Genomic DNA, 26,823 nt, shown 5'->3' on the forward strand with positions numbered 1-26,823 from the left:
AGGGGACTCAGGGGGTTGGGATGTGGGATGCATGAGGAGGCTCAGAGCAGTGGGTTGGGGTGCAGTAGGAGGGGTGTAGAGTGTGGCTGTGGGTTGCAGGAGGGGTACAGGCTCTGGCCCAGCACCACTTACCTGGAACAGCTGCAGGGTGGCAGCAGGACTAAGATAGGCTCTCTTCCTACCCTGCCCCTGTACCACTCCCAGAAGCAGCCAGAACTGTGGCCCCTGGGGGTGGGGGGAGCTGAGGGCTCTGTGCTGCCCTTGCCTCCAGGTACCTCCCACAAAGCTCCCACTGGCTACAGTTCCCTGTTCCTGCCAATGGGAGCTGCAGCGGGCAGTGCCTGCAGGTGAGGGCAGCACTTGGAGCCCTCTGCCCCTGCAGGGACATTATGCTGGCCACTTATGGGGGGTGGCAATCCTGTGGGCTGGATCCAGCCCACAAGCCATAGTTTGCCCATCCCTGCTTTACAGTGTAAGCCAGTGAAGCTGTTCAAGCACAAAAACACAGAGTCAGTCAATCATGTCTCCTTTTCCTGGGAGAAATCTATCTTTTGCACACCAAAAAACAAGTAAAAAGCAAATCTTACTTTTAACCTCTTCTCTGTCTAACCACAACCCATCAGGCACTTATTCCCTTCTACCAGCAAAACTGCAGAAGCACAGCAGGAAATACTTTGCATGCATCCTGCTCTGTTTTAGAGAATATTAATATCAGCTTTTGTGAAAGCTGAAACACAGGATCCAGATCTTCAGCTCTTGTTTATAACTGGACATTTAAAATGAAAATGAATGTGGACTTGGTCTTTTCTTTAAAAAAAAAACCCTCAAACAAATACAGCTCAGCTTTAGTGCTATTTAGGTATTTACAACTGCACAGAAACAATGGTACAATGGATCATGTAATAATACCTGTATCACAATGACACATGGGATCCTCATCTTTCACAAAACATACAAACAAAACATGTTTAAGAACATAAGAATGAATGATCCTACTGGGTCAGACCAAAGGTCCATTTAGCCCAGTATCCTGTCTTCCGAGAGTGGCCAGTGTCAGGTGCCCCAGAGGGAATGAACAGAACAGGTAATCATCAAGTGATCCATCTCCTGTCGCTCATTCCCAGCTTCTGGCAAACACAGGCTTGGGACACCATTCCTGCTCATCCTGGCTAATAGTCATTGATGGACTTATCCTCCATGAATTTATCTAGTTCTTTTTTTAACCCAGTTATGGTCTTGGCCTTCACAACATCCTCTGGCAAGGAGTTCCACAGGTAGACTGTGTGTTGTGTGAAGAAATACTTCCTTTTATTTGTTTTAAACCTGCTGCCTATTAATTTCATTTGGTGACCCCTAGTTCTTGCGTTATGAGAAACAGTAAACAACACTTCCTTATCTACTTTCTCAACACCAGCCATGATTTTATAGACCTCTATCATTTCTCCCCTTAGCCATCTCTTTTAAGTCCCAGTCTTATTAATCTCTCCTCATATGGAACCCGTTCCATATCCCTAATCATTTTTGTTACCCTTTTCTGAACCTTTTCCAATTCCAACATATCGTTTTTGAGTTGGGGCGACCACATCTGCACAAAATATTCAAGATGTGGACGTACCATGGATTTATATAGAGGCAACAAGATATTTTTCTGTCCTATTTTCTATCCCCTTCTTAATTATTCCCAGCATTCTGTTTGCTTTTTTGACTGCTGCTGCACATTGAGTGAATGTTTTCAGAAAACTATCCACAATGACTCCAAGATCTCTTTCTTGAGTGGTAATAGATAATTTAGACCCCATCATTTTATACATATAGTTGGGAATATGCTTTCCAATGTGCATTACTTTGCATTTAAATTTCATCTGCCATTTTGTTGCCCAGTCACTCAGTTTTGAGAGATCCTTTTGCAGCTCTTCGCAGTCTGCCTGGGTCTTAACTATCTTTAATAATTATGTATCATCTGCCAATTTTGCCACCTCGCTGTTTATCCCTTTTTCCAGATCATTTATGAATATGTTGAATAGGACTGGTCCCAGTACAGATCTTTGGGGGACACCACTATTTACCTCTCCCCATTCTGAAAACTGACCATTTATAACTACCCTTTGTTTCCTATCTTTTAACCAGTTACCGATCCATGAGACCACCTTCCCTCTTATCCCGTGGCAGCTTACTGTGCATAAGAGCCTTTGGTGAGGGACCTTGTCAAAGGCTTTCTGAAAATCTAAGTACACTATATCCCAGTGGCTCTCAAACTTTTTTTTACTGGTGACCCCTTTCACATAGCAATTCTCTGAGTGCAACCCCCCCTTATACATTAAAAACACTTTTTATATGTTTAACACCATTATAAATGCTGGAGGTAAAGCAGGGTTTGGGGCAGAGGTTGACAGCTTGCGACCTCCCATGTAATAACCTTGTGACCCCCTGAGGGGTTCCGACCCCCAGTTTGAGAACCCCTGCTATATCCACTGGATCCCCTGGTCCACATGCATGTTGACCCCATCAAAGAATTCTAGTAGATTGGTGAAGCATGATTTCCCCTTACTAAAACCATGTTGACTCTTCCTCAACAAATTATGTTCATCTATATGTCTGACAATATTGTTCTTTATTATAGTTTCAACCAGTTTGCCCGGTACTGAAGTCAGGCTTACAGGCCTGTAATTGCCAGGACCACCTCTGGAGCCCTTTTTAAAAATTGGTGTCTGTGCTGGTGTGGTGGTGGTGCAGCAGCACCTAAGCCAGCCAGCCCAGCCAGCCAATCAGGAGGGGGGGACTGGGGCTGGGAAAGCCTGGCTGCCTGGCCTCTGGAACTGGCTGCACCTGGGGGCCTGCTCGTTGAAGAGCTATAAAGGCTGGCTAGCAGCCAGTGCAAAGGGGGGAATGGCCAGGGAAGGGGTAGTCTCCAGGCTGAAGGGAGACCCCTGTAAAGAAGAGACAAAAAGCCTTGTAAGTTTGTACATAGTATCACTGGTGGTGGGAACTGTTTGTAAATAAAAGCCACGGATGCTGCAGTGAAAAAAAGCCTGACAGTGCTTTCTTGAGGGAGCACAGACTCAGCAGGGGGCGGCCCAGGAAAGGACCGGGTTACAGTGTCACATTAGCTATCCTCCAGTCATCTGGCACAGAAGCTGATTTAAAAGATATTTGAGTTCCTTCTGAACTCTTGGGTAAATACCATCTGGTCCTGGTGACTTATTGCTGTTTAATTTATCAATTTGTTCCAAAACCTCCTCTAATGATACCACAATTTGGGACAGTTCCTCAGAGCAGTCACCTAAAAAGAATTGTTCCGGTTTGGGAATCTTCCTCACATCCTCAGCTGTGAAGACTGATGCAAAGAATTCATGTAGTTTCTCTGCAATGGCCTTATCATTCTCAAGTGCTCCTTTAGCATCTCAATTATCCAGGCTGTTTAGCAGGCTTCCTGCAGAATATTGGGGTTGGAAGGGACCTCAGGAGGTCATCTAGTCCAACCCCCTGCTCAAAGGAGGACCAATCCCCAAATGGCCCCCTCAAGGATTGTGCTCACAACCCTGGGTTTAGCAGGCCAATGCTCAAACCACTGAGCTATCCCGCCTCCCTGATGTACTTAAAAAAAATTGCTATTACTTTTTAAGCCTTTGGCTAACTGTTCCTCAAATTCTTTTTTGGCCTTCCTAATTGTATTTTTACATTTCATTTGCCAATGTTTATGTTCCTTTCTATTTTCCTCATTAGGATTTAACTTCCACTTTTTAAAGGATGCCTTTTTGCCTCTCACTGCTTCTTTCACTTTATTGTTTAGCCACGGTGGCTCTTTTTTGATTCTCTTATTATGTTTTTAAATTTGGGGGGATACATTTAAGTTGAGCCTCTATTATGGTGTCTTTAAAAAGTTTCCACGCAGCTTGCAGTGATTTCACTTTTGGCAATGTACCCTTTAATTTCTGTTTAACTAACCTCCTCATTTTTATGTAGTTCCCCTTTCTGAACTTAAATACTACAGTGTTGGGCCACTGTGGTGTTTTTCCTACCATGGGGATATTAAAATTAATTATATTATGGTCACTATTATCAAGCGATTCAGCTATATTCACCTCTTGGACCAGATCCTATGCTCCACTTAGGACTAAATCAAGAATTGCCTCTCCTCTGGTGGGTTCCAGGACCAGCTGCTCCAAGAAGCAATAATTTAAGGTCTCAAGAAACTTTATCTCCGCAGCCCGTCATGAGGTGACATGTACCCAGTCAATATGGGGATAATTGAAATCCCCATTATTATTATTATTATTATTATTATTGAGTTTTTTTATTTTAATAGTCTCTCTAATCTCCCTGAGCATTTCACAGTCACTATCACCATCCTGTCAGGTGGTTGGTAATATATGCCTACCGCTATATTATTATTAGAGCATTGAATTTCTATCCATAGAGATTCTATGATACAGTTTAATTCATTTACGATTTTTACTTCATTTGATTCTACGCATTCTTTCACATACAGTGCCACTCCCCCGCCAGCATGATCTGTTCTGTCCTTCTGATATATTTTGTACCCTGGTATTACTGTATCCCATTGATTATCCTCATTCCACCAAGTTTCTGTGATGCCTATTATATCAATAGCCTCATTTAATACGAGGCACTCTAGTTCAGCCATTTTATTATTTAGACTTCTAGCATTGGTATATAAGCACTTTAAAAACCTGTCTCCTTTTAGATGTCTGCCATTACACAATGTAATTGAAAGAGACTCTTTTTTATTTGATTGTTTCTGATCGGACTCTGTCTGTATTTTATCATTTTCCATTCTCTTGTCCTCACTAGGACATAGAGATTCTCTATTAATAGATCCTTCCCTAAGGGATGTCTGAACCATGTCCTCCTCCACACCTGTTGACTTTCCCCCAGCCCTTAGTTTAAAAACTGCTGTACAACCATTTTAATGTTAAGTACCAGCAATCTGGTTACATTTTGGTTTAGGTGGAGCCCATCCTTCCTGTATAGGCTCCCCCTTTCACAAAAGTTTCCACAGTTCCTAATAAATCTAAACCCAGATTTCATCAAGAAAAGTATTTTAATGAAGATTTATAGCAAGAGAGATTAATCACCATGTGAAGTAACTATGGTTCTTTGAGTGGTATCCCTATGGCTGCGCCATTTCAGGTGTGTGGGCACTCCATGGCACCTTTGATAGGAGATTTTCAGTAGCAGTGCCTATTCTGTCCGTGCATGCGCTCCAGACATCCTCATGCCCCATAGTGAGGATATATAGGACTGTGCAGGTGAACCACCTTCAGTTCCTTTTCTACCATGGAGTCCTGTGAGACAAAACTCTGAAGCAGAGGCGAAGGAGGGTGGGTAGTGCAACACCCATAGGGACACATATATTGAAAAAAACAGCTACTGCACAATTCAGTAATCTCTCCTCCTCCTTCAAGCAGTGTCCATCAGGGTGCCCCACTTCAGGTGACTCCCAAGCAGTGTCCCCAGAAGGAGAAGGGGGCTTCTAAGTCAGATCTAACACTGAAGACAGAACTGCATGGCCAACCATAGCTGATCTGGAAACATGAAAATTGAGCTCCAGGTTGCAGCTCTGCATCTTTCGACAACTTGGAACATCTTGCAGTAGCTACACACTGGTGGCATCATAACAAGAGAGAACATACCCACGTTGCCAAGTCTTTGAGTGGAAATTGAGAGTCCTTTGGCTCTGTCTGCAAATGAAAACAATCAGTCTGGGAGACTTTCCAAACAGTTTGGCTTTTGTTCTGTCCAGATAGAAGGTTAAGTAAGTAAAGTGAACTATACCAGAACTAGAGTAGAACGGCTACAGCTAAGCTGAAAGCAGGCTCACAAGTTGCTGTGCCTCAGATTATAGGGCGGTTGAGAAGGAACTGAGGGTGGTTCACTCATGCAGCTCTGTATGCCCTCAGGATGGGGCACAAAGTTGTCTGGAGCACATGTGCAGATCAAATAGGCACCACTTTTTGGGTTATTCTCTCACAAGCAGACTGTTTCCAGGAGAGCGAACAGACATCAGCACTTACATTTCCAGCTGCAATAGACATCCCACCTCTCCCCTTCCATGTTACGTGGATATCCCTGTACCAGCTAAAGGACGTCTTATGTACATTAGAGAACAGGCACTGTGTAACTAGATCGATTTAAAACCACTCTAGTTACATTGGTTCAAACCCACTGATATAGACAGATGCATTTAAACTGGCTTACATTGTGTTTACAACAATTTAGGTTAATGCAGCAATTTACTAACCATAACGTATCTCATTAAACTAAATGGGTTTAAAGGTGATTTACAACGGTTTAAGTCCATCTATACCATGGGGTTTGCACCGGTGTGACTGATTTCACTACACTGGAGCAACATTCCTAATATGGATATGGTCTTAGGTTGTCAAATATGGTGACTGGAGTTGGTAGCTGCCAAGAAAACAGCAGCGTTCAGGTGAGTTTGTACTCAGCCTGGCTAAGCCGTGCTGTGCTGCCCTATCCATGCTGCCCTGGTTACACTGCTATTTATATTCACACTAGCTTGATGAGGGTAGTGCGAGTACGTGTACAGGAGCAAGAGAATCACACCCCTAGCTCATAGTGTACGTGTAGCTTTAATAGAGAATAGTATCCTCTCTACTGTCTTTAGAACCATCCAACAGAATTCTAGAGCCGCAATATTATTCTCTATTACATTCTACAGGCTGATTTTAAAAAGCTAGAGGAAGGTAATCAGCTTATGTTAAATTTGGAAGGAATTTTACATAAGACTAGGTCAGTATATAACATGGGAATAACACTAGGTCTGCCCTGCATAGGGTTGCCAGGTGTCCAGTTTTCAACTGGAACACCTGGTCGACTAGGGACCCTGGTGGCTCCGGTCATCACCGCTGATTGGTGGCACAGGTAGGCACCCTACCCGGCTCTGCATGATTCCCAGGAAGCTGCCAGCATCTCCCTCTGCCTCCTAGGCAGAGGGACAGCAATGGGGGCTCTGCACGCTGCCCCCAGCACCAGCTCAGCAGCTCCCATTGGCCAGGAACTGTGGCAAATGGGAGCTGAGGGGGTGGTGCCTGTAGGCGCAGGCAGTGCGCAGAGCCAAATGATCAGGCCTCCACTTAGGAGCTAGAAGGGGATGTCGCTGCTTCCCAGGAGCCACCTGAGGTAAGCGCTGCCCAGAGCCTGCACCCTGAAACCCCTCCCGCACCCCATCACCAGATGGAGCTCTGAAGGCCTTGTGACTTAGAGGATGTCAGATGCCTCTTGATACATTTTAAACTAAAATTAAGGTGGTAAGGGGTGCTTTGTACCCCGTCCTGAGATCACTACTGCAGGAGCTCAATGGAGGACACAGAGGCTTGTTTGGGAGTGATAGGAATGGGGCACTTTGGACAATTCCCAAGATAGCATTACCGATAATAATACTTAGTGCTTTTTTAGCCCTTTGCCAGCACTAACTAATTAGTCTGCACACAGCCCTTGGGAGGTGAGTGTGAAAGCATCATTGTCCCCATTTTATAGAAGGGAAAGCCGCAGCAGGAAGGTTACGCAACCTGCTTACAGCCAGTGATTCAATTTCAGAACCAGAACTATAATTATTGTTTGTTGTTGTATCATGTCTAAAATGTACTTGGCACTTTACAGGCACAGTCTGCACCCAATCGATCACAATCTATGGCCCCGATTCTGCATTGGGCTCAGTGTGAGCTCAGGGATCCACGCACACAGTGTTCATTGCAGGATTGGGGCCTAAATAAGACAGAACACAAACAGATCCAAAGGGGTAAAATAGGCTTGCAACAGAAAGTGAGGCCAGTAGGTACAAGTACAAAATCATACAGTAGAACCTCAGAGTTAGGAACACCTTGGGAATGAAGGTTGTTCGTAACTCTGAAGCGTTCATAACTCTGAACAAAATATTATGCTTGTTCTTTCAAAATTTCCCAACTGGACATTGACATTATACAGCTTTGAAGCTTTACTATGCAGAAGAAAAATGCTGCTTTTAACCATCTTAATTTAAATGAAACAAGCACAGAAACAGTTTCCTTACCTTGTCAAATCTTTTTTAAACTTTCCCTTTATTTTTTTAGTAGTTTACATTTAATGCTGTATTTGGTTTTTGTTTTTGGTTTGTTTTTTTTGGTCTCTGCTGCTGACTGATTGTGTACTTCCAGTTCGAAATGAGGTTTGTAGTTGACCGGTCAGTTCGTAACTCTGGTGTTCGTAACTCTGAGGTTCTACTGTACTGTTGCTCAGAGAGCTGCACATGCATCTAGGAGGTTATTTTACAGTTGTTTGGAACAGGGTAGTTTTAATATATTTTAGTTTTTGTTTATATTATTTTTAAAAAGTAACTTGACATGGTCATGGGAAGTTGAGTTAGAGTGTAGGAGGAGAATGATGGAGGAATGGAAGAGGGGCTTAAAATAGTGGGGAAGGGGGAGGAGAAGTGACTGGGAGGGAGCAAAGGGAAACTTAGGATTGCCCTTCTCCTAGTCCAATGCTTATTCCTCCAGGCCATACTGCCTCCTGTAAAGTGTCCAAGAACTGAAAAACATAGACAAAGCAGAGATGCAAAAATCTGCAAATCTGGTTATTTATGGAATGATGACCCCCTTATTTTTAAACACCTCCCCCCCAAAAAAAAATCACATGGGAAAAAACAAAACCACACTATTGTCAACCCCAAATGTTCAAAAATCAATGAGGCAGGCTCACCAAAAATCATGAGATTGGTCTTAAAATCATGAGAGTTAGTGAAAATAATAGATTTGGCATTCTTTTTACTTGCCTTCTGCTTTTGGAGCCTTTAGGGTGCACTGGGGTCACACTTTGAAGCTTTCTCCACAGCCACGAGGGCTAGAAACTTACTTTTTCTTTAAGAATGAAGGCTGGAATCATCACAGATCCACTTGACTCCAGGAGCTGGGGCTGGAAGGAAAATAATAATTATGGTGAGACTCATCACAAAAATCATGAGTTGGCAACACTGAATTAGGTTAAAAAGAATGTAAACAGCAACCTGGAAAGAAAATGATTTAAAAGGATAGATGTGTTACATAATCAAGTTTCTCCTGCATTTGAAATGCACAGGAAGCAGATCCACCCCTTTTGTCCTTTTGAAAGTACAGCTTCACTTCAGGTTGATAAACCTGAAGAGCTACTGTAGCTACAAAGCTTATTCAGCTGCTGCCAGGATGGGAACGACATGGCTTCCATGCAGGTCCAGGAGTTTTTGCTTCGCTTTTAGTCTTTTCCTCATTCTGCTTCACCAAACTGCTGCAGAAAGAAAGCTGAAATTTCTGGTTGTGGTAAGTAGATGGCCTCTTCATTTAATCGCTGGTAATGATTTTACTGTGTTGTTCCTTGAACTGGAAAAAATGTAAGATTTCAACTCCTCTTTGTACAGATTCCACAAGGAAAGAAATATTGTAGGCATTTCCATGCACAGTGGATAATCAAGCCTTTAAAGACTCATTTTAATGAAGATAAAATAAGTCAAATTGTAAAGATTTTTTACAAGATAAAAGAACCCCCCAGATGTGTGGTTAAAAACACATAAATGGCAGTCAAGAGATTGGGGTTCTATCCTTGTCTGTCCCTCCCATCCTTTGTGTGCCCATGTCAATCTCTATGTGCCTCAGTTTTCCCATCTGTAGAATTGAGGATACTTACCTAGCTCATAGGTGTTTCAAAGGTAAATTAAAATGGAAGGCATGCTAGAAATGCATGTGTTTTATTTCTTATGATAGCTGAATTGGCCTAGCAGCATGCAGAGGCATATGAAGCCAAGTTTATATAGTGCTGTGATGTACATGCTGCATTAACTAGGATAAATTTGGAAACTGGCTGCAACAATTTTTCATGACTCATTTCTAGTTTTAAAGTCTATAGAATGACAATATAACATCCATTTCCTCTCAACAGATTTGGGGAGGCTTTCTCCCAATGGATCTGGAATTTCAACAGTATGTTTATATCTTTCTTTTTAGATATATATACAGGTGGCAGTGATAAAGAAGATTCAGTTTAAAGTGTTGTTTCTAATATAGAATCCTAGGCATTGGAATTATTGTTTGTAACAAGGAACTCTGTTATCCAAACATTCTTATACCTTCCACAGTTCCCAATGAGCACTTACTGATCCATGTAGAGAAAACAGTATGACCTATTGTGTGCGTACTCTACTGTCTGTGCCAAAGAAAGAGAACCTGTGATATTTCCTGTCTCTATTGGCTGACGTTAGTAGGAGTACCATGTGGCTCGTGGGCCAGAACGTCTTATCCTACTCCCATTGACTTCAGTGGAAATCTCAAAGGGAGTTGGATCAGGCACCAGGCAAAGAAGAGACCCAAGTTCTGTTTTCAGCAACATGTTCAAAATCTGTCCCATTCATTAGTGCATGTATATAGGAATATCTTAAGCGTATTAAAGTGAGTGAAAGAGCACTGAATGCATAGGTGGCATCCGGCAGATGGCGCAGCTGGAGAATGGAACTCTCTAAAGCAGTGGTTCTCAAACGTATTGATCGGGCCCCACTTCTTTGTGTCTGTAGTCGTTTGTCCCTCTGCCCCCGTACATATAGCGCCACCCAGCTCTGAAGGCAGAGTGGAGAGCAGTCGCTGCTGGCCAGGTGTTCAGCTCTGAAGGCAGCACTGCACCACCAGCAGCAACACAGAAGGGTGAAAACATAGGTGTGGGAAGTAGAAGTGTGGGGTGCTGCAGCACCCCGAAGTTTTGCGTATGCAGGGTCCTGGCGCCAGCCCCGTGTCCGGGGCTCTGCTTCTGGCTCTGTACCCAGGGCTCCCCTCCTGGATCTGACCTCCACACCCACCCCCAGCTGTGGCCTCAGCCTTGGCCCCCTTACCTCTGTCCATGTCCCCCCTCCCGAAGCCATGGCCCTGCTCCCGACCCCAGCTGGGGTGGGGCTGAGGAGTGTGGACAGGGGTAAGGGGAGGTGCAGCTCAGCACCCCCGCTCAGGCCCTCTCAGAGGTCCAGAGAGGCCCAGGCCACTTCCAGCTTTTGAGGCCCCTACCCATAATAAAAATTAAAAATGACGACACATGAAAATAAAATAAGGCCCCCAAAAAAGAGTGAATATTTTTTATTTAACAAATGCTTTTCTAGCCTTTGTCTGTGCAAATGCACTAATTATTGGGGGAAAAATCTAGCTTTCATGCAATGTCACAGCTGATATTAAGCAGGGCGAGCCCATTCAAATGCTCTTATCGCATAGTTAAACGGTGCTAGTTCTTTACCTGCTTCAACACGTTGAAGGAGCTTTCACCTGAAGCCACTGATGCAGGCAAACTGACAACAATACGCAATGCAATTGTGATATTAGGAAACACCCCAGAGTCCAAGTTTGAGTATTTCTTGAAACAATTCCTTTGAGGCACCCTTTAAGCTTGAGGCCCAGGCCAAATGGCCCTCCTGCCCCCCCCCTCTGATTGGCCCTGCCCCCACTCTAAAAACTGTTCCAGAGCCACTGGGTGGCAATGTCAAAAGTGATATTCATCAATATCACTTTTCACAGTAGACTTAGAGTCCCATTGCCACCCTTATTTTTGCGCTGCTGCTGCCCCGATGCTGGCAGCTGGAGCCCCACCACCTCCATGTGACGGATGAGGGGAAGAAGAGCCCAAGGCTGCCTCCGGTGAGGGATTGAAGTGTGGGGCAGGGAAGAAGAGGCTGGGGCTCCAGCTGTCAACCCCAGGCTGCCGGGACTCCAGCTGTCCCCTTTATCCCCTCCTCCTGGATGTGCATGGCCCTTCTGCACGAGTCCCAGCTAATCGTGACTGACAGCCATCGCTCTCCCCCCACACACACCCCCAAGAAAAAGGATACAGCTCACACCTCCCTTGACACTTTCTCAAGCCTTGGGAGGCCAGCCCCATAGTTTGAGAACCACTACTCTAAAGCAACTTAAGCTTGAGCTGAATAGGTGTAAGTATGTTCTATGAAGTGATGTCCTGACCCAATTTATTAACTGAGAGTTCTGCAGAGCCATTCATAGGAGGTGCTCACTTGCTTGGAGAATCAAGTCCTTAATATCTAAGAACCACCTCTTTACCTCTATTCCATTCACTTTCTCCCACCCACTAAAAAGAACATAGTACTCCATTTATTTCCAGGATCGCATACGCCATTTTATTTATTTATTTCCTTACTTATTATAATTGCTATTCCAGAGAATTTTCATGTAAATTCTCCTCCTTTTCAGATAAAAGCTAAATTATTCTAGTGTTCCAGTTACTCTTTAGCTGGTTGAGCAATCAGCTATACAATTCCTATAGATCTGGTCTTACCATCAGAGTATGTTTCCCTTTCCCTGGCACAGGGTCACTGGGTTGAATTCTTATCTTTTAAGTGCCGTCTCCTGGGCTCACTGATTTGAGTTTGAATGATATACTGAAATGATGTGCCAAAATGGAAACCATTTTCACCCCTTTCTTTTTCTTATTACTTTTCCCTCCTAGCAGCAACTCACAGCATAAAGCACACCTGCAGGAGTAAACAAGACAAATGTTTCCCTTTCTTACTTTCAGGACTTTGCCACATTCTGAAAAGCTGCCAAGCTTTCGCCAGCTGACTTTCACCTTTGCGCTGACTCTGCACTTTGTGCCTTACAGACCACTAATTCTTTTCGCTGAACAGGGATAATTTAAGCCATTTTATCAAAATGCTATTTTGACTTTCCTTCTGATGTGTAAACTTTAGCCTCCACTGAAGCTGTTGTGCAGGGCCCCGATGCTGAATGTCAAATGTGATCTGGTAGAAACAATGGGAAATATCTAGCAGAATCCCATTAGGTAGAAATGAATGTCTAAGACATTGCATCTATAAATCACAGATTCATGGAGCCATATAGTCCCCACCCATGGATCTAGGAAAGAAGTCACTCGCCCAAAAGGGGAGTCGTTTCTGAGAAGCTGCAGTTGCGCCACATCCTCCCTGTTGTAACACGGGATAGGCAGCATTGGAGAAGAGGCAGAGGGGTGTGGCACACAGGCAAAGAATCCAGGAACAATGATAGTTCAAACACTTTGGAACTTTGAGCAAACCTGCTCAGCTTCCCAGCCTCTGTGGATTTCCTGGCACTGGTAGCATGGCTGGTTTCATTGCCATACTGCTTTTGCCTCCCCACTCTCTCTATGATCTCTCTGTTGGGGTTAATATGGCACAGAGTGAGCGTCAGGGGCTCAAAATTACCCAGAGCCATACACTTCAGCATAATTTACTATGTTTTCCAATGGGCAATACCAGATGTTCCCCACCCACTCAATTTCCCCTTCCCCTCTTTTTTTGTACATTATGGTTCTGCCCACACTTGCTATCTTCTCTGCTCTGAGTTATGCAAGGAGAGATGGATCCTAGCTGTGAAGTTCAGATTCAAACTTCTACAAACTTGGGGGATTCCTTCGAATGCAGCGTTTTGGCTTGGGCCCATCTCTGGAGAGATGGAAACAAGATAAGGAAAAAACAGGCAAGGAAGAGATAGGAAAAAGAGTAAAGGGAAGGAAACCCCACTTATAAATATTGTTCAAACACTCCAGTTTTGGGAGGCAATTTGTTTTTGTTAAACCTATAAATTCAACCTCCGCCTCTGTTGTGACATGGGCTATCTTAATTGCCAGAAACTTGCTGATTGGCAATATGTTCTGGATGGTGTTATAGACACATTTCAAGTTCATCCTGTTTGAAACAAGAAAACGTAACTCAGAGATGACTGGAGTAACTCACTGTGAACCCAAGATCAGGAAAGGACATTGGGGTCTATAGTCTAAATCAGTGGTCCCCAACCTTTTTGGCTGGCAGGCGCCAGCCAAAGGACCACAGCAGCGGCAGAGCACCCGCCAAAATGCCGCGGCGGCGACGCGTCTCGATGATGCCACTTGCCATCGACAAGTGAAGTCATCGAGAGGCGTCCCTGCCGAAATTCAGGAGTGACGCCTCTCGATGATGTCACTTGTCGATGGCGAGAAGCGTCCCCACCGAAATTCGCCGCAGGCACCACGTTGGGGACCACTGGTCTAAATCATGGGGGAGATGTCCAAAGGCCTAAATGGCAGTTAGGCACTTAACATCCATGGACTTCCAATGGGTACTAGATGCCTAACTGCCATTTGTGCCTTTAGAAATCTCTCTCCCACTCCCCCCAATACCTGCAAAGCTCAGAAGCAGTAAAATACACAAACCAAATTCTGATTTGCATAAAGGCATTAAACTGAAGCTGGATGAAAACAAAACCACAATGATTCTCTTTGTCGTGGCTTAAACCCTCTTTTGTGTCTTCAGGAGAGATCCAGGGATCTCAGTCTGCTCCACTCACAGGAAGAGAAGAGACAATATGGTCTCTGGTTTCCTTCAGATTTGGTTTAATACTTTTATGCAGCCAATGAACTTAGCATATGACACAAATGAAAGAACGTTGATGTATGTTATTATAAAACCCTCCCTCCCTCCCTGAGGATTGAGCTGAGTAAAATATTTGAATTAATGATGCTGAAGTGAACACATTTATCAAGGGAAACTGCTCTCACTTTGTCCCATCTCCATATCTCCTTCCTGCCCTGCCTTTTTCTGTTTCCCAGTGTCACAAGTATAAAAATCTACTCTTGCCATCACACAATCCCGTCTCTCTTTTTTTCCCCTTTCATCCTGCCATTCGCTACTGAATTGCCAAGTGAGACCAGGAAAGCTCCAAGTCGCTACAACATGGGTGTGTTTTAAACTTAACTGGAAGTAACAGCTCCATTTTAACTAGAGGTAAAAGGTCTAAGTATCAACTTTGAAATACACATTTATAGCACAAGGAGCACCTGGATCTTGGACCACAGTTGAGGGTGCTGGACCACATATGAGGTTTATGAGTTGGTTATAGCTGCCTACTTAGGGTAGTTAGTCCTTTAGATCCACCCATAGGAATTCATGCCTTTAGAACGAAAGGTCTCAGCTTCAATCCCCACTCCCAGCCTGACCAGGGTAAGTTTCAAAAGTAGCACACCACATCTGGGGCTTGAACTCAAGCAGACCTCAGATGCTTGGAAGTATATGTGACTGAGCTTCCCAAGAACCATGGGCTTAGGCCTCAGTAGTCTTTATTCAGCTCTTCACCCTTCCAACGCAGAGAAATGGAGTTACATAAAGTTTATGCTATGCACTGATCTTTAGATGAAGACATACAAACCAAGGTCTTTTCCACTTTGTGTGGACTTAAAGAAGCCACAGCACTTTTCAGAAGAGGGCAAATCCCTCCCCTTCTGAAAAAGGTTTCTTTAATCTAGACCGAACAGAAAGGACACGGGTTTATACGTTTTCATCTTAAAAACTCCCATGCACGTTCCCGCTCTTTACCCACCCAGATAGAGCTACAATGCTGTTTTACTCAGCACCATAAATGCTCTTGAAGGAGAGAACTGGAACTGAAGAGTGTGCAAGAAGCTATGTTGCATACAGAGTACAGGATGCTGAGTGCTACTATTACAAATTTACCATGATTTTAGTGACTTTCTACTAGTTAACAAATAAGGCACGCTTCTGTATCAAGGGCTCAAGCCAATAGTCATTGAAGTCTACAGAAGTCTTTCTACTGACTTCAATGGGAGTTGGTCTGGGCAACTTTCATGTACTTAAAATTTAGAAAAAAATGTCTTGCTATGAAGTTATATTTTCAGTTGCATGCAAATTACATAGCTGCCTTTTAATTGGGAATTTAATCTTCATTCTTAGAAAAGGCATCAGCTTCTCCAAAAGAGCAAATTTATCCCACAAGAGACCTGTGGTATGTCAGCATGACAAGTACTTGGCCAAAGAAACAAGCGACTTTTCTTCCCCATCCCCCCAGCAGAGATGGAAGTGTCCCGCATTCCTTCCCACCCTGTCCACTTGATTCAATCATCAGGGAACACAGCTCTTTACTTCACTATTTTGTTTATTAGAAGTACCCTGAGATGGGATTAAAAACACTGTTTTAAGATTTTAAATAAGTAACAAAAAAGTGTGGAATTAAAAATTACATATAAATATAAAACATTATATTGAAAATCAGATTCTCCTTCTTTGTACACTAGGCTAAAAAGACCACAAAAGCAACCATATATGCCCTCTGATGCATGACTCATGTCACCACTTGCTTTGCATGTACATGCACGGCAGCTCGTGTGTTTTGCTTATCCAAGGGACCAAACTCTCAGGGTAAAATCCTGGTCCCATTGATGTTAATAGCAAAACTCCCAATGACTTCAAAGGGCCAGGATTTTACTCCAAGTCCACCCAAAATCTAGGTAGGTACCTTCTTAAATCAATCAGATTTACATGGCATACCAGGCATTTCAGACATATGTAAGGGCAAAAAATTTAATACCCCCTGTTTTCAGGGTTAATGGAAACAAATTCTTGAATTTAAACTTTTAAGAACAATCCCGTCATCTGAGGTGACCAAAACAGGAGGTAACTTAGAGATAACATATATTAGTATCTATATCCAATGGAGCCAGATTGTGCCTTGCCCTTATGCAAGAGTGTGTATGTGTGTGGAGGGGGGAGGATAGCAGTCAGTAGATGCTTACTAATATCAGTAAATATTTACTATTTACTTAGCCAAAGCTAAGAACCTAAATCCATATTTAGGCCCCTGAATCAGTGGTCTGGTTTTCAGAGGTGAGCATTCACAAGTCAATCAGGCCACTTGTTTAAATACCTAAATATGGCTTTGGATGCCTACCTCTTGCATTCGGGTTTCAAAATTTTGTCCAATATACTTTTATGTTCTATGTGGGAAAAATCATCAGACTGTTCCCACTCATAGGTCAGTGGGCATCACAATGATACCTCAATATCTTAATATATACTTCAGTCAGACTTGATGGGTTGACCTGTGTTTCTGCAGACTCTCCAGTTCTTTGGATTGCCCAAGAGGGGCTAGGACTAAAATGATATGCTAGTCTTCCAGACAAGTAAAAAGGAAACCCAAAGGGAATTAATTCAGTCTTTGATTCATCTCACTAGATTTTTCGACATGGTGACCGAACCCCAGTTGAAAACTTTCCAACTGGTCTACACAAAGAAAGTGAATGGCCACAAGGATTTGGACAGCTTACCAAGGTTTGTTGGCTTTTCACAGAAATGAGAACATTAATGCAATAAAAATTATGCAGGTGTCTGATCTGTGACTGACAAAATAGTAGCAACTAACCAGGTAGGTGTAATTCATAAATTAAACCTTTAGTGCAGTGATATTTCACCAGTAGGTGTTAAATTCCATCTGGCTCTTTATAGGTAGAGATGTGACTCAGCCTGGGGGAAGGTATTGCACACCTTCCTGATGATGTGATTGTTTTCAGATAAGAGGCAATTTAATTTAAAAAATAAATAAATACATAATCATGCTGGTTAGACCTGTATTTGTGTTGGCAATCCATTTAAGATAAGAAAAAACTTCTTTGTCTTAGCTTGTAGAAAGCTGCTCTAATTTATTTTAATTAATAATTTTTCAGTGTTTCATTCGTTATTTTTTATTCTAAGTATGTGAAATTCTTTTGTGGATCTCTGAGACTCCAGTTCAATAAAAGTGCTTTTTTGGCTGCTAAAGTTTAAGGGATCCTACCCACAGCCTTGGAGAGATCTAATAGAACAGATAGATCATTTGGCACTAACTGACCACACAACTTAATGGGCATGATTCTCCTCAAACACCCCCCACCGTGTAAATCAGGACTAACTCTGCTGAAGTCAGTGGAGTTACATCAGTGTGAAAGCTCTAAGTGAGAGTAGAATCAGGCCCAACATCTCTCCCAGCAGGACATGACCTATGACTTACTATTAACACCCTCAATATCTTAGAAAGTATAGTGTCCTGGTATACTGATACTAGTTTATGGATAAAAGTGAACTTTCCCATTGAAAAACAAGATGTAAACATGCACAAAGCATACAATATGGCATAAAAATGGTTAATGATCACTTGAAAAATTCACTGAAGACAGAAGGAAGAGTGGAAAGAAAAGCTGTATTAAAGTTTCACAGCCACCTTAAACTGACACTCACCTGTACTGCTGTCCACACAGATTGGAATGCAGCAGCAATATGAGCTTGGACAGTATACGCGGAAAAGATACTCAAACTTCTTGAATGCCACATACAACCGGCATGAGGTAAGCATCAGAATTTGTGTGAAGGAAATTTCTCTTGCACCATTGGACTGTGAGACTTGTACTACTGGGTCAAAAAAAAAACCCCACCATATTAAAGCAAGAGATAAGGTTAACAACATTTCAGCATTTTTGAAAATCAGGCAACTTAATTAGATGCATAAATATAAATTAAGGAGCCTAACGTTAAGCACCTAAATTTGAAAATTCTGGCCATAAAGCATATCATATAAAGGGTTAACAGAGTTTCAGAAAGTCACAAGAGAGGGAGGGAAACTGCATTACAGTCCCACATTTCCCTAAAATCCTGCCCCACTGGGCTAATGGATGAGATGAGAAATGCTCTAAGCATGGCTGAAAAGGCTGTTACTCGGACGATATCCTAATAATCCTGTTATCTGAGAAAATTCTTATTGAGAAAAATGTATTTAATGGAAGTAATATGGTATACTGTGAACTATGATTGGCAGGGGAATGAAGGCAGCACCAGCAAACACCATGTGTAAACTGTCAACCTTGCCCCAGAAGTGGCACACACGAGTACTTTAAAACACATCTTAAACATACAAACTTATATACAGGGGTGCTGGAACAATCTTTATAGTGGGGGTGCTGAGAGCCATTGAACCAAACTGAAAACCCTAATAATAGAAACCTAATAATAGAAACCACTTCAAGCCAGGGGGTGCTGCAGTACCCCCCGCACCCGTAGTTCTAGCACCTATGCCGATATACGGTAGGAACGGATAAATGTTTTTTTTAATCTAGATTTTAATGCTTCTTCATAATTTTTTCAGTGTTTAGATTCCAAGGTGAAAGGTGCCTTAGAGAAATTCCATTTAGACTGATGAAGTAGATTCCTAGAAACAGGACTTAAATGTGACTTAAGTGGTGCACAAATCTACTGCTAGCCCTCTGCACAAGGGTGAATTTCACCTTTTGTGATTTATGCAAAACAGGAGAAAGGAAAAGAGGGAAGCATGGAATGGGAATTTGGATAAAATTGCCCTCTTGTTAATTATTAGGAAAAAAATATTTGTCATTTTACTTTCAGATTTTCGTTCAAAGCACAGATTATGATCGAACCATTATGAGCACTCAGGTATACCTCGCTGGACTCTTTCCCCCAGTGGGCAACCAGATCTGGAATCCCCAGATCCTTTGGCAACCCATCCCAGTTCATATTGTGCCACTATCGGAAGACCATGTGAGTACCAATGGGGAACTTTCCACCTCTGATCAGATTTTTCAGTAGGAACACAAATTAGGAGATGAGAAAATATCATTCCTCTCAACATGTTCAATCCAACACCTTCCATAGCTGGTGGTCTATAAATACATGCAGTCATGCAGGCCCAACCAAAACTGTTGCATGAAAGTTTACAGGGGCTGAACAGCTGACATGCATTCCTCATCACCATCTCCTCCACAGGGAAGCTCTGACGTTATCCTGTCAGGAATGAAGCTGAGGAAGTTCCACTAAAATCTTTTCATGGGGGCAGGTTCTTTCAGACAGACAGACAGACAGACCTTTAAGGTGGTTTCAAGTTGAAATGTGCTTTGTATTCTTCCCTGCCTGACAGGTTGGCTCCTGAGGTCAGCCAAGGAGAGACGTTTACATCAAAACTCTAACAATCTCTCTGTGGTTATTACTAATTTATATTGCAGTAGCAACCAGGGGCCTCAATCATAGGTTGGAGCCCAATTGTGCTAGGTGCTGTATAAACACATAATTGAAAGACAGACCCAACCCTGAGAAGCATACAGCCCAAGTGAATGTATCTAAGAAATGACAGGGCAGGTACAGATCTGTCAGCCCTGGGGGTGCTGCTGCAATGAGGCACTGTGCAGGCCAAAGATTTAACAAGAACAAAAGCTGCAGAGAGCAGGGACAGAAAGGACTTCATTCCTCATGCTATCTACAGTACTTTGAGGAAATAGAAACAAGAAACAATAAAACCACCACACACCATGTCACCAAGGTCATCAGAGGATGGGCCACTGTCATTAGGCCATCATGCCTGTCTACTCCAGAGATGTTCATGAGCATTACTCCATTCTAAAGCCATGTGTGAAAGTGAAATGTGCTTCTAGCAAACTGGATCAGACACCATGTGACCCAGCTTGAACCTTCACTCTGTCCTCCAATGAAGCAAGAGGAAGGGAGGTTTGCAGGTGGGAAAGGCTTGAAAGAGGGTTTGATAAGCATCAGACCTGTCAGATGTTTATCCAAACCAAACCGCCAAACTCTCTGAGTCACCACTTTAAAGAGAAAGGGAGCTGTGGTCATTTGCATGAGTGCTCTTCTTCCCTGCCAGGTCTGCAACTTTCCCAGGTAGGGGAATTAAAGTTTAATTACAATGACTTCCTGGAACAACTTGAAGTTTCTGCTGCATAGGCCAACCACCTATAAGCCAGGAACTCTGTCTTCCTGAGCCTTCCATGTCCAGATATCTGTGGGTATTTTCAAGCCTCAAACAACACAGACTGGGAAATCAAGGCAAAGTATCATATAGTAATAAACCTGGTCACAGATTATTTTCTTGGCCTATTGTGATCCATTAAGAACTCACACTTAGCAGCACTGTGTACTACTTAATGAAACCAAAGGGAGTGGCTTAAGTTTTAACACCCAAAGAGTGGTAATTAAGCAAAAGGAGTATTTGTTATTATGCAATTCCAAAGCCTCCCAACGTAGCCTTGAACCTCCAAGGTGTGCAGCTATTGCAGAAAAACACGCACTCTGGAGGTCATGCAATATTTCCTATTTAAAATGTTAACTCCTCTCTGCTAGCATCTGCTACAGCCCCTGTATTGACACTTCAGTGAGGAAGGACCATTACAGGGGGACGCACTGGAGGTGCATTCTGCCCAATTTACCCAGAGTGAAATTCACATTAGGTCAGAGAAGGCCAATACAAGACATGCAACACTTAAGTCCCTCTTAAGCCATCAAAGTTGGGCTTAAGTAGGAGTTAAGTGATGCATGGGTTGGGTAGATTCTCTGAATAAGGATGAATTTCACACATGGCGTATTAAACAGTAATGAAGCTATTACATAGGCACCCTTTCAATATTTAGGAGCACAATTCACTTCTGTCTCTTGTTTATTCCCAAGAATACTCAACGGCAAAACAGGTACCATGTTATTGTAGTTCCACTGAAACAATGCCATATTTTACACACAAATCTGAGAGCAGAATTTGGACAAAGAAATCAAATTTTCAGCAGTCTAATATGCAGGTTCCAGTGCTGGGCTGTATTTGGTGTGACTCAGGAGTTGAGAAGTGGGGGGAAAAGTAGTTTCAACCACCTTTACAGGCTGGATCCAGGGAACTGGGCCAGTTCTCAGAGCAGTTCTAAGATATACACAGCGGCTTAAGAGGGTCATTCTGACAGCCAGGGATCAGCTACATTAACAGCTTCCTGGATATGCCAGCAAAATCTTCCACTGCCCAAATTCACCAAGTATATGAACAACTTGCACCAATGGATTGGCACAAAGCAGCTGCAGCATGTCCATGAATCTGATCCACAACAGTTAAACACCACAATGATAGATGAAGCTAAGTTGGGTTAAATAGATAGTCACAATGGTCCAGATCCAGCAAGGTATTTAGGTACCTAAACCCCAGACTGTTTAAGCACTTATCCACAATGGAACACTCACTGGGCGAGAGAGAGAGAGAGAGAGAGATGCCGTAAGACAGTGAGTGGTTAGGGCACCACCTAGGAGGTGGGAAACTCCAGGTCCAGTCCCCCTGCTCCAATCACTCTTTCATTATTTAGCCATAGTGCAACAGCGTCCACAGGAGAGACTGAAGAAGCCCTAAATCAGAATATCCCATAGCTCAGGGGTTGGACAATGTGCCTGAGAGGGTGGAGACCCCAGATCATATCTTTTCTCCCTCTCTGGCAGAGAGGTGGGAGTTGAACCTGGGTCTCACAGATCCCAGGTGTGTGCTCTAACCACTGGGCAAAAAGCTATAAGGTGGGCACCCCCACCACCCTCTCCTCTGGCTGTTATGTGTGGAGCCAGGCAGGCACCTAACTCAATGTCTCAAGAAGTAGCTTAGGTACTTCAGCTGCCTGACTCCATGTGGCTGATTCCCATTCATGGATTGCTAAGCAAAGATGCGCACCTTCCTTCAGCCTGGACTTAGGTACCTAACTCTGAGAGAGACGGGCAGTGCTTGGCAACTGCCATTGGCTAGCTTGGGCAGCTCCTCACCTAGCCATGCTAGCTTTTGTGGATCAGTCTAAGGAGCCTACCTCTCCCCTTCATTGGATAGGGAGCTTAGACCCCTTTCTTAGGCTTTGTGGATCCCAGTGTTGTTCCTGTTATTTTCTAGGCACCTAAAAGTTAGGCGCTGTGATGCCCGGCTTTGCAACACCTAAGTTCCTGTGTGGATCCCATTCAAAGTGCCTGACCACCAGGGGCAGCTCCAGGCACTAGCGCACCAAGCACGTGCCTGGGGCGGCAAGCCACGGGGGGCACTCTGACAGTTGCCACGAGGGCAGCAGGCAGGCTGCCTTCGGCAGCCTGCCTGCAGAGGGTCCCCTGGTCCTGCGGCTTCAGCAGACCTCTCGCAGGCATGCCGCCGAATCCACGGGACCCGGGACCTCCTGCAGGCAAGCCACTGAAGGCAGCCTGCCTGCCATGCTTGGGGAGGCAAAATACCTAGAGCCGCCCCTGCTGACCACATGACAAGTTTAACTTTTTATTTTATTTCAGATGCTGCACTTTCCTTCTCCTAACTGTCCATGTTTTGATGAACTTCAGAAAGAAACCCAGGCATCATGGCAATTTCAAAACAAGTTGCAACCCTATATGGTAAAACAAAAAGGAAAGAATGTAAACTTAAGAGATTGTAACATTGGATTGTTTCCATTTACTGAAATGCTGTTACTGTCTCCTGAGGAACAACAGCCTCTTAAAAATAAAATTAACACAAGACAGGCTAATATTACTATAAAATATTAATATACTTGTACATTGAATGAGTCTCAAATATATATTTTAACTTCAGTTTTATTTTAATTTTAATTTTTAGATGTGAATGTATCATTAACTAGCTCAGGCTATTTTGAGTTGTATTTAATTTGAGCTAAATAGTCTAACGAGACTGAAAATATTCCGGAGGCAGCAATTTCCTGCACTACAGTATAGCACAAAACCAATCATACAGATATGATTATCCTGCTGAAACTGAGGAGAAATAAAGACGTCAGGATGTGACTGCTGCAATGCAAAACCAATGTAAAAACAACTCAAGCATTTCTCCTTGTGCAAGTTTCATTACAATGTTATTTTTTTGCATCCTCTCACCCAAAGTTGAGCAGTGCTTTGGCCTTGACACACATCTTCACCCAAATACCCCACAACTTTTCCTGCTACAGAGGCTGTAGCAGGCAATAAGTAAATAGGGTGAGCAGGCCTTGAACAACACTGCACAGTCTATGGAGTAGCCACTGCTACATTGGGTAGCCTGCTAAAGCAGTGCCTAGTTGTGCTGCATCAGTGTCACTAGTCAGTTCCTGCTTCTTCATTGTTTTATGGGGGAAAGCAAGCTGTGCCTGACTTTTTCCTTGTGCAGCCAGGGGCGGCTCCAGACCCCAGCATGCCAAGCGCGTGCTTGGGGCGGCGTCCCGTGGGGGGCGCTCTGCCGGTCCCCGGGAGGGCGGCAGGCGGCTACGGTGGACCTCCCGCAGGCGTGCCTGCGGAGGGTCCAGTGGAGCCGCGGGACCGGCGACCGTCAGAGCGCCCCCCATGGCATGCCGCCCTGCTTGGGGCGGCAAAATGTCTAGAGCCACCCCTGTGTGCAGCTTACTTCCCACTCTGCACCAACTGCGGTGCTGGCCAGCTTCACCCATTCCCACAGCCAACTGCATGGGAGAGGAAGTAACAGCCCGACACCACTACCCTTCTCCCATGGTTCAGGTAGAGAACACATAGGCACAGGGCCGGCTCCAGGGGTTTTGCCGCCCCAAGCAGCCCAAAAAAAAAAGAAAGAAAAAAGCTGCGATCGCGGTCTGTGGCAATTCAGCAGGAGGTCCTTCGCTCCGAGCGGGAGTGAGGGACCCTCCACCAAATTGCCGCCGAATAGCTGAAAGTGCCGCCCCGCTCCGGAGTTGCCGTCCCAAGCACCTGCTTGATAAGCTGGTGCCTGGAGCCGGCCCTGCATGGGCATAAAGTGGCTTAGAGTCCCCTTACACCCTCTGCAGGAGCACAGAGCAAGGGTCCCTGCGGAACCAGTTGTGAAACCCTTACTCACATGAATAAGTGCACAGTAAGGCCTGGTCTAAACTAGGGATTTACTTTCATATGGCTACATCTCTCATGGATGAGACAAAGCCTGCCCCCCACACACACACCCAGCTATACCAACCTAACCACTGGTGTAGACCAGCGCTAGGTTGACGGAAGAATTCTTCCATTGACCTAGTGCTGGTCTATACCAAGGGTTAGATCAGTATAGCTAGGTCTCTGAGGGGGGTTGGATTTTTCACATGCCTGAGAGACATATAAACCAGGCCTACCATGAGCAGGGCTTCACAAATGGTCTCTGGAAATGATACATAAATAGGTAATTGCAAAAAAAAGATAAGGAAGGCAGAGCCCTGCATAACCTCAGGCAGTTTCAGGCCCCTCGGGGTTAGAAGGAAAGACAACTCTCACAAACATTACATTCCAGGTATTTTTTTTAATAAAGTCAAATTGATATAAATCATTCACAAGGAGTGAGAGATATAGTGGGGCTTCCATATTTCATGTTCATTTTACTCCAAGGTAATTCTGCTTACTTTTCACAGGACTGGTAGTCAAGGACTGATTCTCAAACTGGTTGCCATTCTGGTAGTCCAGAGGCAAGGTGCAAGATTGCTCAGTTTTGAAAGATTTTTCCAAAGCCAGTCCTAGAGGTGTAGAGGTCACCTGGCTGCCAGCTAGAGTGTACACATCCTGGTAACATTTCGATGGCATCTCATATGATTCATTTAATTATCAGAACCTCAAAGCTGATATAGTTTTTCAGGCTGTTTCAAAGAACTGATCCTCCTCCTGGATTGAAAATCCCTCATTCGCTACATTCTTTGCCCCATACATTGCACCCTTACAGCAATATGTAATGATGTTTTGTCACAAGGACACAAGCTGCAATGCATGAACCAATATTGTAAAATACACATATTAAACAGTGATGGGAGAATCCTGAGCTTTCAAGAAGCAACTTAACCTTTGGATGCTAATCCAACCCCACCAAACTGCTCAACTGCTCATACACAACCAACTCTCTCCCATTAAGAGGCCTCAGCCCCCGCAAACTGTTGTCTTCTGTGGGAGAGAGAAGGCTGGTGGTCTGCTATCCTCACCAGAGTGACTGGGAACAGATAGCAGGTCTTGTCTCCTCTCCTCACCACCATCTTCATGAGGCAGTTGGCAATCCTGGTTCCCTTTTTGGCATCTTTGTGAGACATTTCTCCCATCCCATCATTGCCCTTTTCCAGTCATCCAGGCAGTCTCCTTCTTCCTGCCCCTACATAATTTGTTTTTCTCTCTTCCTTCTTTCCTTAATTCTTCCTCTGGGCTTTGTTCCCATTCCATCTTGTAGGTTCTCCACCTCCCTCCTGCCTTGGGGTTTCCATTTCCTTTTCCCCTTGTTCCTCTCTTCCTCTTCCCCTTCCCCCCAGTGCCTTCTCTCTCTTTATCCACTTCCCCAAGGGAGCTCCCATTTTGGAAGGTTCACTTGAAGAGGTGAGTGAGGTTGCACCCTCTCCTTGGGGTGAAGTATTCAGGGCAGGGAGAGAAGAAGCCAGCAAGTGGAGCCTTCCAATGAAGAATAGCAAGGATAAGCAAAAGGCAGACACAGAAACTAAAAGAGCTGTAGCACCTAGAAGCCACGAGTGAGAACTGCAACAACAAAAAACCCTCATTGGGACTATTCACATGTGTAAAGTTAAGCACACGTGTAAGAGTTTGCAGAATCAGGGTCTATGAGTCCACATGAACATGTATCTGAGTGTACTGAGGCATTCGTTGTGTATGTTTCCTTTTGTTCTTGTCTTTCAGGGTGTCTTAAAAACTATGGCAGCTAACACAGGATATGACGTGGACACACTCAAACAACTGAATAAGTTCAAAGCCTGGAATACATACGATACTCTGCTTTGTGAGGTATTTAAAAGAGAAAGCGAAAGGGAGACTAATCCAGAAGATCTGATTCAGCTAAACTCAGCAATTTGGTTTCAACCAAACACAGTAATGACTGATCTTCTGTTCTGTCCTGAGCTTGTTTTCTTTTCAGCACCATTTGAAGAATGGTGAATGATAATGAACCATAATTTAGTGCATTAGAAAAGGACATTCTCAAAGCATAGTTTACAGTTTAGAAAACTAATCTTCATTCATCCCTGTTATTTATCATCCCTCTAAAACAGGACACTAAAATCCATCTCCTTATATTATTTCCCTTTCTGTACAACCCAGTGTGTTACTGTAGTTACTCAAGGATGCTGAGAAGCTCATCATGATTTTTGTTAATAGAAAAAGTGAAGTATTTTCTTTAGAACAACTCCTTATAACTATAGAATACTTAGCGGGATGTTGAAAATAAGCAGTAGCATCATTGTCTAGTGGTTAGAACAGGGAACTGGGAGTCAGGAGATGAG

General features: G+C 43.8%; 1 protein-coding gene across 2 annotated transcripts in view; it reads left to right on the plus strand.

Annotated features, from left to right (window-relative positions):
• The first annotated feature begins 6,708 nt into the window (after window positions 1-6,708).
• LOC120397224 (prostatic acid phosphatase-like) overlaps window positions 6,709-26,823 on the plus strand; it is a 32,598-nt gene continuing 12,483 nt past the window's right edge. The window contains exons 1-7 of one of the 2 annotated variants that reach the window (XM_039522920.1): window positions 6,709-6,774; window positions 9,135-9,314; window positions 17,015-17,110; window positions 18,073-18,159; window positions 19,211-19,363; window positions 22,892-22,990; window positions 26,225-26,329. In XM_039522920.1, coding sequence (XP_039378854.1) covers window positions 9,201-9,314; window positions 17,015-17,110; window positions 18,073-18,159; window positions 19,211-19,363; window positions 22,892-22,990; window positions 26,225-26,329 — 654 coding nt within the window. In that variant the 5' untranslated portion in view covers window positions 6,709-6,774; window positions 9,135-9,200. Of the gene's footprint in view, window positions 6,775-9,134; window positions 9,315-9,930; window positions 9,972-17,014; window positions 17,111-18,072; window positions 18,160-19,210; window positions 19,364-22,891; window positions 22,991-26,224; window positions 26,330-26,823 lie in introns of those variants that run through there. The other variant, XM_039522921.1, reaches the window with a different exon arrangement.

Source organism: Mauremys reevesii, linkage group 2 (genome assembly GCF_016161935.1).
Source record: "Mauremys reevesii isolate NIE-2019 linkage group 2, ASM1616193v1, whole genome shotgun sequence".
In the NCBI taxonomy this organism is placed as follows: Eukaryota; Metazoa; Chordata; order Testudines; family Geoemydidae; genus Mauremys; species Mauremys reevesii.